The sequence below is a fragment of the Dermacentor andersoni genome, chromosome 10 (assembly GCF_023375885.2).
Source record: "Dermacentor andersoni chromosome 10, qqDerAnde1_hic_scaffold, whole genome shotgun sequence".
Taxonomy (NCBI): Eukaryota; Metazoa; Arthropoda; class Arachnida; order Ixodida; family Ixodidae; genus Dermacentor; species Dermacentor andersoni.
Genome location: NC_092823.1, coordinates 83,574,566 through 83,587,660, shown reverse-complemented (window position 1 = coordinate 83,587,660; position 13,095 = coordinate 83,574,566). Strand labels below are relative to the sequence as shown.

General features: G+C 46.0%; 1 protein-coding gene across 3 annotated transcripts in view; it reads right to left on the bottom strand.

Moving 5' to 3' along the window:
• Positions 1-13,095, bottom strand: part of LOC126544188 (BTB/POZ domain-containing protein 10-like) — a 189,015-nt gene that overhangs the window by 163,644 nt on the left and 12,276 nt on the right. For 2 of the 3 annotated variants that reach the window (XM_050191425.3, XM_055062480.2), the window contains exon 2: positions 10,792-10,914. In XM_050191425.3, coding sequence (XP_050047382.1) covers positions 10,792-10,901 — 110 coding nt within the window. In that variant the 5' untranslated portion in view covers positions 10,902-10,914. Of the gene's footprint in view, positions 1-10,791; positions 10,915-13,095 lie in introns of those variants that run through there. The other variant, XM_055062481.2, reaches the window with a different exon arrangement.

The window sequence follows — 13,095 nt, the reverse complement described above, 5'->3', positions numbered from 1 at the left end:
GAAGCCAGTGGGGTACATAAAGGGAGCAGAGCAGCGAAAGCAGCATCCAGAACAGATGGATGAGCGTAAGATGACGATGACGAAGAAGCCACGCATGCTATATTTCACGTGCCATCGGAAAAAAATACAAACAAGAAAGCAGCCATTAAGGGCCGTACACTATGGTTGATGTAGGAGAAAAAGAAGGAAGAAGAGGTGAGAGAGAGACTTTGGAACAGCATAGAGGTGCTCAGAAACAAGAGAGCACTGGAGAAGTCAGCGTTCGCTGGGAGTGGGAGTGCGCTGTCGGGCCGTGGGCCTGAGCTTCCGGACTCCTACTGGCAGAACCTGGACTGCTTAACCTCATGAGCCAGTACAAGGTCCCACCGCATGACAACCTGGAGTTCGCTCAAGGAGCGACTAGTACCTTCCATCGACGACATCTCTGCGTTCAACTGCGCGACCATGGGCTTGAACTGTTGGTGAGCTGGACCCCCTCTCGTTCACTCTCCTTGTGTATCTGGACACTCATAGAACTATAGGGTTCGAACTGCAATGACCATTTTACTTTGTTATTCGACGTTTTGTTTTAGTTAATGAAAACTGTGTTTATTATAAGGAGTGTACAATGTTTCCCTCTGTTTATGTCCATGTTTTCTTTCTGCGTTCTTTGTAAATATACATTCTTCCTTAACTTCTGAAATCAAACGCTCTCATGCAAAGGAAACATGAATATAGATATTATTTCAAGTCGCTTTCATTAATCAAACCTTGACACCAATCCAACCCCAACCTCCATTTGGACATATCTTTATATCACAGTTTGAATTTAATGAAACCACCACATGCCTCACCCATACTGAACATGTTTCATTCGTGCTTGCACACAAGTGGGTTTGGACGGGCATGTTCTGCAAGTTGAAAGCCATTTTTGAAACTAACAGCCTGTGTGTAGCGTCGGTGGTCATCGATGCAGGGGCCGGAAAGGAAGAAACGCACAGACTTTCTAAGGCTATCATGAAGTGAGGACGACTGGTTCCAACAGGGATTGAGTTCCGAAGTCCAACATAAGTCTGCCTGGCTCATTGCCCACGTACGACAATCGGCCATTTGAATGGCATATTGTAACTGACACATGGATGGGCACATTCATGCACAATTCACAACACAGATGCACTGATGGAGGCATGGCACGTGCCCATACAGGCTAGTTTGCTTACGCAGTGCATCCACTTTGACGTATCTTGAATAAAAACTTGCAACACATACTTCAATGCACAATCTGCCTGCACTGCAGTTTCACTTCTGGGTGACACAAGCATTTAGGGTCAACGTTACGAAGATTACGCTGCAGCATGACAAATTTGCAATGTTCAAAAGCAAGGAATGACTCAACTTACGTGTGTTACGGGCAGGTAATGAGGAGGGAAGATAACCGATGGTCATTAAGGGTTATGGACTGGATTCCAAGAGAAGGAAAGCTTAGCAGGGAGCGGCAGAAAGTTAGGTGGGCAGATGAGATTAAGAAGTTTGCAGGGACAACATGGCCACAATAGCACATGACCGGGGTAGTTGGAGACGTATGGGAGAGGCCTTTGCCCTGCAGTGGGCATAGCCAGGCTGATGATGATGATGATGATGTGCGTTCAACATGGGCTTGATGAACCAAATCGGTAAGTTCCCGCATTTCACAACCTTAGGAACTGTCGAGACATGTGGGGATCTCAGATAAGCTTCAGATAGGCACACTTCATCTTTTGAATTATCGATATATTGAACTATTTCGCGATCCCCTTCGATTTCTATATATCCAGGATCGAGTGTATATACAAGATAACTTCTATTTCATTGCCATTGCTAAGTATGTTTCAAAACGAATTCATGGCTCTGGCGCAAGCTGCGTTCCTGACTGCTCTTAATAGCAACTTAATAGACGCTTAATAGCGACCATGCTGCCATATGCTACCCTTGCCTGACATTGGCTTTTACCATTGCCACACAAAAACTGTTTCACCATTGCCACACAAGAACTCGCCTATAAAGTTCGCCTTAAGAGGCCGATCGTTCAGCATTCGTACCTTAGTGGCAACAAACTGACAATATGTGCAATCGAGGAGCAGTTCTTGGAATCTACTGAAGGTTACAATTCACTGGTTTCATACTTTGTGAATACCGTAAAAACCGGAATGTAGGTCGAACTTTTTTCAAATAACCATTGCGAAAAGTTGACCCCCGTCTTATGTACTGGACATTGGCGGAAAAACTACGGAAGTCTTGCAACAATGGGCGGATAAAGTAAACAGACGCCTTCGCCATTGCCATCAGCAGCAGCGCGCTGTGACGACATTGTGGCACCGCCATTTTGCGTTTCCATTGTCACAAAGTTATATTGGTTAAAGGCTGCTTTTTCACATTTTGTTTCAAAATGAGCGGAAGCCGACTGCAATTCACCGTCGCCTTCAAGAAAAAGGCAATTGAGTATGCGGAAGCCCACGGCAACCTGGCGGCACAGCGCGAATTTGGAGTATCCGAAAAGAGCATTCGGTACTGATGGAGGAAGAAGCAGCGTATTACAACTTGCAGCAACCAAAAGAAAACGTCATTTCGTGGGCGGACCGCAGAACTGGAAAACATGGTTGCGGAGTTCATCCGGGAGCTGCATGTAAGATAACTGCCTATGACTGCCGAATGCATCCGTTTAAAATCGGTAGAGATGGTGCGCGCCTCTGGACTGGGCAGTGAGAAGCACTCGTCATCTGACTCTAGTTCGGATGACTCTGATCAAAGGCGTTGCGCTGATTCAGAGTAGCGCTTGCACACTTCGTGGCCTTCTGCGCATTGTACACCCGGCCAATTCTTAACAGTATCGCACAACCATCGACCCACTGTTGCGTACTCCAGGTTAGCATATCTTACTGCTGCCGAGTTGTTGAGACGCCTGCCTATCGAAGCTCGACCGACGTTACTATTGGGTGGCGCGGCGTTGTCGGCGGGCTGCAGGCATCCGGTAGACCATGGTGACTGGGCAGGGATGAGACGATTTCTAGTACGAAACTTGCACGGTTTATTCAAAGGTTGTTGAAAGATGAAGAGAAGAGAATAAAGTGATTTAAAAAAGTACATTTCGGAGCCCCTTAAATAGGCTCTCTACAATCGTGGAGGGGATCTTGCTTCCGTCGACGTAACGTGAGCGGCACAGAAAGACGGCCTCTCCTCCTCTTATCTTCTTATCCTTTAGTGCAGGCAATGGCAGTGCTGCTACAAGTAAATATGGTGAATAGCATGGTGATGGCGAACTACTTCGACAGGGATCGCAGATCAAACAAAGGAATTAGCCACGCAAGCAGCTTCATGTCAGCACCTTTGGTCATCTACACAATTGTACCACTTAGCAACTGCACTTCAGTAAAAAGCTCAGCTGCTAGCTTGTGGGCAGCTGAACTCATGAACGTGGGAGAGGTGTTTACAATCCCATCTGATCATGCCCCTCCCTTTTTCTTTGTCGAGGCGGGAGCACCGAGGCGGGAGCACGGTTTATTGAACCAGCCATGGTGCCGATATTTCAGGGAGCAGAAGGTCGACGCTGCCAAACTGGGCGGGCATTCTAGCAGGTTCCAATCCTATGCCAGTTTCACACAGCATTCGTCCCCTTCTTAAACCATGCTGTCATACAATCATTCCTCTACTGCCAAAACGATCAAAAAGACTGACTGGATCTGTAGACGATTGGAAGCTAAGTGGTACTGTTCGTCCATATTTTACTTCTCTTTATTGCATTGGTTTGCACACTTGCCAACATGACTGCAAGCCAGGGCCAACTGAATCGCAAGCCAAGTTATTGGCAGGCACCACTTCGTAAGCTTACGCTTCGCTTGCTTAAACAGGCACTAATATTGTATTTACACTGTAACATGCCCCCGAGTTTAACACACACCCAACTTTCGCGGGTTTAAAGTAAGAAAATGAATGTGTACCTGATTGTAACATGCACCCGGTTAATAAGAGGAAAATGGCATGTTCCCACGTTAGCAATCAGAAAAATGAGGCATGCATAATTTATCTTCGCAGAATAGAAACACTTATTTTTAATGAACGTCTCTAACGAAAGCGGCGCGTCTTCGTCACCATTTGCACTTCATTGGCCAGAGATAGCAACACACAGGGGTGGTATTCTTGAGCAATCACTTTTTGATACTACTATCAGCTTCACAAGATTTTACGTGACTCTGAATTGGAATTGTCAAAGCATGCGGTCGAGAGCATTCCTGGCACTCTGTGCAGATAGCAAGCTTGGCACAGTGGCAGCAATGTTGGCAGTCGTCTACACAGATGCATCTGGTGTTAAGTGAAATCTAGTGAAAGTGATTGTATCTCCAAAAGTGGCTGATCAGGAATACTGCTCTAAATTGTAGTGAAGAACAAAACTAACTAGCAACAACCTTCGCAAAGATGTGCTCTGTTGCCATCATGTGATGGCGACGACGCTGCATGTGATGGTAGGCCGCTGCCAACGCTGCAAACACAATTTTTATTTCACATACCATTGTAACGAGCGGGCAATTTCCCGATCCGTCATCTCAGAAAAAGGTGCGTGTTAGACTCATGAAAATACGGTTTGATTACTTTTCCCCCACCAAGTGAGCTCTAAGCATGCTTCAGTCAGTTCACCACCGACATGTTATCGATAGCCTAGTCACTGTGGAGCCTGCAACAAAGAATCATAGCGACTGCGAGGCATAAAGTATTGGGTACCTTGAAACTACTCTGTTTGCACAGTTTCAGCAGACACATCAGGAAACGCTCAACTTTCAGAGAAGTGCGTGAATCTTCTGTTCAGCACTTCATGCTCAAAATTACTCGTTATCTCGGAATAGCCACTTCGATGCCTTTGAAACATTCTGATTTAGGACATGTGATGACTCTAGTGCCTGCCATCTCCGGTCAACCTTTCAAAAGACCTCTTGCTGCACTCTTCAACTTATTACAGTAGGTAGCCACACGGGTTGTTGAAGTTCTTGATCCAGAACTTGTCACTTGGTGCATAATCTTGTCTGATATCTTAAACCCTCCCCATCTCGGTGCCTTTCCTAGGGCATGGCGCTTACAGATGAAATGAAAACTGCCTAGCAAACATTCATTTTGCTGGCATTTTCTTCATTGCAGTGTGTGGTATCGTATCCTGCTTAACTTTTTAAGTGCGGGCAAAAAATCCAGACTAGCGTTCAGGAAATGACCTTTCTTTTCTTTATTTGTTTGTCATGATGGCCATGTTACTGCAGATTCAAACTACATATAACATGGACGTGGTCAATTCACAACTTGAGTTTGAAAATACAGAATAACAAGAACCATGTACGTTCAATAGAAGTGTCAGAGTTGATAGGGGTTCAGTTCCATCATAACTACTCAATGCTAAAGGTACGCTTTAGAGCAAGCATTTGTCGAAGAAAGGCGTGCAAATGTGAAAAGTCGAAGTCCTCAATCAGTGGCTGTGCTGGATTAGAAGGTTGCTTTCGTATGACAAATCTCAAAGCACGGTAGAAGGCAAAGTCCCATACCACACTACTTACGCCACAAGTATGTTGCACTGCGGATTTTATTGCCAGAGTTGCTCCTACCTTCGCAAGAGGCAATGCACTACCTTGTTGGACATTCTTTGCCTGCTGCAGATGGGGTAAAGTCTACAAAGGCCCATGGCGTTAGACAAGTAAGCCCTGCTTCTGAAAAATTTGCATGGCTGAGGGGGCAGCAACTCACAACTGGCAGCCACCGTTCTTAAAATCTCTGCTGGTGAACAGAGTCCGTAGGAACCTTAGTGGCCAAAGAAGGAACTCGCCAAATGTCAAAATGGATTGGACGAGCCTGGACTGGAACTTTGAAAGAGCCCTAAAGCAGGTGGACGAGAGAGACTTGTCCTTGGCACATTTTGCCAAGAAAACTTAACCGAGTAGGACTCGGTTAAAGAAGCCTGTCATACAGCAGAAGAGACTGCCATCAGTCAGCTTTTTAGGTGACATCTCCATTTCTGCAATCATCTATACCACTTGTCCATTGGTAGCCAGGTGATATGGAGACAACGTCATGTGGTTGATTGTATTCAACATGAAAAGCAGTTGCATTTCAGATGAAACAAATGCTCTGTTATTAGCAGAAACCAACACTTGCTGTATGTTGAAAGTGGCAATCTAGTATACCCTCAAGCCACTGGGAGCAGGCATCCACTATGATTAAAAAACTGACTTTTCACTGGCCCAGCGATATCAATGTGGATGATTGTTTATAGTTCATGTGGACATTCCAGCATTGCAACTGCTGCCAAAAGGCACCTATGCATCCGACACGTTTCACGTTATTGCACCTTGGCCGCTATATCGATGTCCAATCGAGGCCACCACAAGTGACAACAAGTGCATTGTTTTATCGTAATCATTTCTGGACAGTTATAGCGAAGGAGAGTTGTTCCACTCTAGACTCCACTGTGATCACAACCTGTCTTGCGCACAGTAGGCAACCATGATGCGTTCAAAGTTTCTGCACACAACTTTTGTAGCGTTGAAAGTCTGCACATTCAAATGACGCAGTAGATGATACTTTCAGACACTTGCAAACTTGGGACAGTGTCTCATCTTCCACTGTCAGCTCTGCTCTCTTCTCGGCATGAAATGCAGGGTTACGCAGATCAAAACGTCGTCTGGTGTCACTGACCCATTAGAATCTGCAGCAAGTGGAACTCGGTAGAGTGCGTCTACGTCGTGATGTCTCTTTCCTGCTACAACATCTCTTACTCGTAGTCGCTAAATATCCTCCACCAACCAAGCAAGCATGATGACAGTACTTGCCAAATTTGCTTCCTAGGGCGCATCCCCCCAAGAAGTGATTTGTTGTCGGTTAATATGAGCACGTGCCGATCGACGAGCCACGGGCATTTTGCCACATACGTTTGAACCTGTAGTGAGCGAAGGCAAAGAAGTTATGACACAATCGAGCGAAGACACATGAGGATGAGGACACATGAGGACACACAAGAGGATGACGACACAGTGTGGCAATGGGGTCTATCGTAAGTGGGCCCCTGTGTGCACTTAACATGGTCCAATGAGCAGTCCCCTGCTGGTGCTTGGAAGGTGTGCTCCGATTGAGCCACATGTTTGGAGTGTGTGTCCAAAAAGGTGTGGTGGCAAGACAAGCAAGGGGAAGAACACGGACAGCAGAGAAGTGAGGCAGTGGCCATCAGCCAATGAGATTCGAGGCAGCTGAAATTTCTGGAGACTTCAACGGCCCTGAGCCAGCGGCCAAGGCAGACAAACAGACACTGCTGAACAGGAGCAAGGCCTGAGGCTGCCTAGCAGACAATGGATACCAGAAATCAGCAGCCGAGATCCAGGACAACTGTGCGAATGCCACGCCCGGGCGTGCACAAGCAGAGACAACTACTAGGCAGCCGCCCGAACCATGGCCATAGCATGAATCATCACTGCCCGCATCTCCACTACCGATGCCACCCAAGCCCTTCCTGCTGTTACCAGAGACAATCAGCGCCAGCAACAGCAGTCACACCACGTCTTCCAGTTCTAGTCTTTGTCAAACGAGAGTACTGTGAGTAAGTTAAACCTTTTTTGTTGTCACACACAGCCTGTGCTAGTCGACTGCATGCCAGTGGTTTACTTAGGGATGTGTGGAACTCTTTAAAGCTTGCCTGGTAGCCGCAAGCTCTCACTTCGTGGAAACACCCTGTATATAAAAATGCCTGTAACCTCGAAGCCTTTAGTGATAATGTCCAAAGATGCCACAGGCCTATTGCCCTCTGGTAGCTGCAGGAGGAGCTTTTTGCCACAGAGTAGCTGCATCAATCACAAAAATTATTGCACTGCACGTGAAATACAACTGTTTGGTTGCCACATATTCTGCCTCCAGAATTTCGGGCCGCCAAATTAGCGGGTGCAGCCTTTACACGGGCGTGGCCTCTGCTCTGGTAAACACGATATGTTGCTTCAATGGCACTTGGCAATCAGACGTCAAGATTACAAGTGCACCATACCTCAGTCCTACCTCTCAAAACAAAAGTAGACTTGGGATTAAGACTAGCAAGTAATCTGCTGTGAGAATCGAACTAATGACAGGTACTTGGGAAACTACTTGAGGAGGGACCACTGCTTCAGGGTGGATGAGAGAAGAGCTAGATGAAGTGGAATACCTTTTTTGTATACCCTGGGAAATTGATGTCTCTCCCTCTCATTCTGCTCGCACTCAATAAAAAGGTGTGGGCTGACTTATTTTTGGTACCATGCGCATAACGAGGGTTTTCTATCCAACAAACGATAAGAACGTATTGTACATGTGTGCGATGATGTACTTGGAGTTAAGAAGTGCGACACAGTGTCTGAACAAATGGACGGCGATGACGACATGGCAAGAACAGCGCAGGCAGCGCATCAGTGCCATTTCATACCGAGATAAAAAAAAAAGAAGGCACGAGGGCACGTGGAAGAGTTTGGATGGAGATGGGCAGCGTGGCAGATGTCGAGAAGACCGAGAAGATGGTGCCCAGGGCACGGGAGTAGTGGCCAGTCGAGTTCCTCACCCAAGGCCACTCCAGGCTCCCACCTGCAATCGACAGCACGTCCAACTTCTTCCAGCGGTCGGCGTACGTCAAAAGGGCGTCCAACCCAGGCAGCCCAGCGTCTCCAGCACCGCGCCCACGCTCCTGCTGACGAACGCTGCAAGGGCTTCCGGCACTGGCCAGTCTCCACTATACCCATCTTCACAGTAGCATCGATCATCCCCGCCTGATAAGTACTACACCGTTATCGACTCTCTATGTTTATTCCGCATGACCTGGTGAGCTCGCTACTTTTGTAAATGTGCCGGCTGTTTCTTAGTTTATCTTTCTAAATTTTCCACATGAGTCGCCTGCATGTTGTGTACTTGCTTGATCACCTTGACAATTTTTTTTTTTTTTTTTCGCATCCGCTCAATATAACATGCTGGCTCGTTTGCTCACAAATGGTCCCGTTTCTCCCGATGACACATACACCATCGCAGTTTTTTAAACCTCGTCCCGATCCAGGTAGCATTGTGACAATGTGAGCGATTCTCTGTGTACACAAAACGACCTACTCGTGCCTGTTATCACAATCGTTACGTGCTGGACATAGATGTTACGTGCTGGACATAGATGTGGTTGTACAGCGTGCAGCTTATTAATGATTTCTCTGTCACAGTCAGACTGACAATTCTCTCTAATTAGACTGTCGCCTGGAGAAGTCCTAGCATATTTTGGTACAGCACTTAACATTTATCTTGCTTTTCAGTCTGGCTTTAGCAGTCATGGCATCGGCTCTTGTTACCTATATTACCAGTGTGGCCTAACACTCAGCAAAAAGTAATCCAAAGCCGTTATTTAAATATGCTCTGCAGACCAGGGTTGAGAGCATGTTTAGGACACGGTTCTGGTATCTTCTGCTAGAAGAAAGCACTCTAACTGCAGCAAGAGAACTTGTGTAAATGATGGCTTTGTTTGTATGGTTTTCATAGATTTCGTTTGCTACCAGTGTAATGAAAAATGCTTCTGCTGTAAAAATCCTTGTGTGCCTATTTACTCTTCACTCAGTGGAAAACGAAGGCCCTAGCATAGAGCATAGTGCAAGATTTTCAGAGATGAATGTACTGCTGTAAAATTCAGTGCATTTGTATTTGAATTATTAACAATAGGAAGTGCTGTGCTATGGCTTCGTTCGGGGCATGACGGTCATTATCTACAAATGTCATACGGCCTGGAAAAGAAAACCACCGTCTCATACTTCCAGAAGCAAAATGCCACAGTCATGGAGCCAGTGCACCAGGTATCACATCCCTTGCTTAGAACCTAAATTCACACCAGTGAATATTTGCTTAAGGTAAAACGGTTGATCGATGTGTGTCTAAGGAACACTGCTTCATGCCTGGCTTATCACACACTAGAGAGCTCTGTTGAGAAAAACAAAATATTCAGGGCTGGCACGTCGGTGCACAAAGCAGTACATGCGGCAGTTGCTGCTGTGCAATAGGAACAGTGTCCTGGCAACTACCATGCGTCTCGCAACAATGGTGCGATGAGGAGTGCCACCAGCGGCGTTGTAAATGTCACACGGTGACGGTGCACGAGATGAGACCGCCGGCGTTTGTCGGCAGGCAGTGGAAAGATCACGAGATCAGCATGAACGTTTACAGTCCGAGACCAAGGCGTACACACAGCTGCTCATCAGGAATGCTAATGCAGTGTGCATGCAACAATCACGCAAGCAGGGGAAGGCAGAACGCTGCCCTTCCTCGCCAGTTGAGCACCAACGGTGTGCATTAGGTCGTTTTCACAGATAAACGCACTCCGCATCTCCGAAGACCCTTGTCGGCCTTTGGCCCGCACGCCGTAAATAGACAATGTCCAAAACATGGCGGCTATGACATCTTTCCGGCTCTGCATTGGGTGGTGTCGAAATTCATGCCTCAGCGACAGTTCTCTCCGAATGACGGAGACCAATCTTGAATGCTTTGCTTCTGCTGACGGCATGCGGCCGGTAGCAATTGCGGGAGGAGGAAACACATCGTGGTTGCCATGTTTCAGACATTATTGATTGCTTTCAGCACATGTAGATTGCAAAAATATGGCCTTCGAGATCGGTTTCTGTTATTCCAAGGAAACGGTCGCTTGGCGCTGCATTCGGGCACCCCCTACAGCAGCACAGCATAACGGCGGTGACGACGCCAATAGCGTGAATGCGCCCCGAATGTATACTAGCATTCGGCACCGTGAGGACATCATCCAGTGCAACTCACCTGTCGGAGTCACGTCTCGTCTGCGCACGGTCCTCTGGGGAGGCGTCCTCAGTGTCGCTGCTGCTGTTGTCGTACGTGCTGCTCCGACTGAGTCCCTTCCGAAAGGACATGACGCACCAACCACTGCACGAGAGACCGAGGACGACTGAATGCGAGTAGCTCACATTACAGACACAAACAAGACCACCAATTCATCTCACTCGCAAGGTTTTTGAATGATCTAATTGGCAATCGATACTCAAAGTGACTACAGTGCAGAAACAAACATACAACAGGGACACACACAAGTGATACGGCATTGCAGTACAACCATTTTTAATGTGAGAAATAAAATAGCACAGGTCTTTAGTATCAACTACATACCTCCAGCTTCTGAACCTTAAATTTGGTAAATATACTGACGGACATGACAAAGGAAGGGGGCCGAGGGCAGGGCGATGCACGCATTTTTCTTTGTGTGCCCACCGCAACACTGCATCTTTAAGATTAGAATGACTTTTGCTGCGACTCTGCTTTTGCCAATTTAGCCTGCTTCATGAAGTTATCTGAATAAACTGAAAGCAAGCAGCCCTCTGTTTAGCCCCTTGTACGCCCCAAAAGGGCAACGCAGGTACCATAGCAATTTTTTTCTTGCACGCATATTTTTCTTTTTCAATCTTGCTTACCTAATTCTTTAATACTCTTAAAACATTTTTGCAAGCAGAATCTATTTTTTGTAGAACTTGACGAAACGTTCGCAACATCGTAGAACAACCCCAATTGCATAAACGTTACAGAAAATTCTGGTGAGTTGGCAGGCATCTTAATGAAGATATCTAAAACGATATATAAGTGGGCTCTTTAATATATATTCGAGGACCTGAGAGTAGTCATTCATCAGAAAAAAAGGAGTCCTTGATCTGTAGCCAAGAACCAAGGCACTCTGTCATATTCTTCTCTCTAAAACTATGACTTGAAAAGATGTATCTATTACTTGCTTCCTAGAAGAAAAAGACATTTGTGTGTGCCTGTCATTCCTCCTTTGTCTGTTTCTATACTGTAAGTCGCTTCCACTCACAAAAAGATTTTCCTCTATTCCTTTATAATAGCAAGGAGGGAAATCTCTTAGCATCAGTCATTGGACTATTTTTGAACTTCCTTCTTACCTCCTGGCCGGTGTAATTTAGCATTACTAAAAATCCTGCAAACACAAGAAGGAAGAAGGAATGGCCTGCATTGTACTTTAAATGCCTGCCCTGTGCATGCACCTTTTGTAGGATACATGCGCACTTTATTAACGGTCATTTAGCTTTACACGCAGCACACAAGCAACGGTAAGCATGGAACAGCAGATACCAACACGTTAAACACGGTTTTAGATCACAGCAATCTTTTCAGCAACATTACTGTTGTTGATTTCACGTGCTGCAGGATCTTGCCTGAACAGATTTCTCGAAGCAAGTACCCCTGCGGTATATGGAGTCTCGCACTATGACAGGAGGGCTGCGAAGGTACAGTTGCATTCAATACGAGCTGCAAAATGTTGCTGTGATCTAAAGTGCTTCAAGATTTCACGGCGGCACTGATATATGTTTAATTGGTTTAGTACAAGTAATTGGAACACTGTTTCGTTCTCAATTTTTTTTCTTATGTCCCCGCCACCATGCAGTCTCGGGGGCCGTTTGACTATGGGCACAATGTTGCTGGTCATATTGAACGCAACTGTACTGTCACAATTTCTTGCATGCATATTTTTTTTTGTTTGTCAAACTTACGTCACCTGATCTTTTCGAAGCTTTCACACCTTTGCAAGCCGTTTTCGTAAAACTTGACACCACATTCGTCATTTCATAGAACAAGCCCAAATTCGTAAACATTACTGAAAATTTGTGGTAGTTGGCAGGTACGTTTTTACCATTAAAACGCACACAATTGGCACCAGCACCTGCGATGCATTTTAGCTCTGTGCCTTCGTCTGTTCTGTGCTGAGGCCTAAGTGAGGAAAATCCACTTTTAAGCTTTTTCTGCCGAGAGAATCAAGTATTTCACTTCGCTACAGCCATAGACAACCAAATTTCATCACCATTCATTAACACCTTCAGCCTGTTCTATGTTCACAGCATGATGAAGTTGTCTCCCAGTGATCTATAGTTACCACTGTACTGTGCCAGCTGATTCCATCTTATCCGTACAAATTTCCTAACCTCATGTCAACACTTTCTGTACGGATAAGATCTATAGATCGCATTACATGGCCTTCCCAGCTCTATTTCTTCCACTTGAAGGCCAAATGCAACAAAATTCCTGGACCACGTAAAAAGCTTA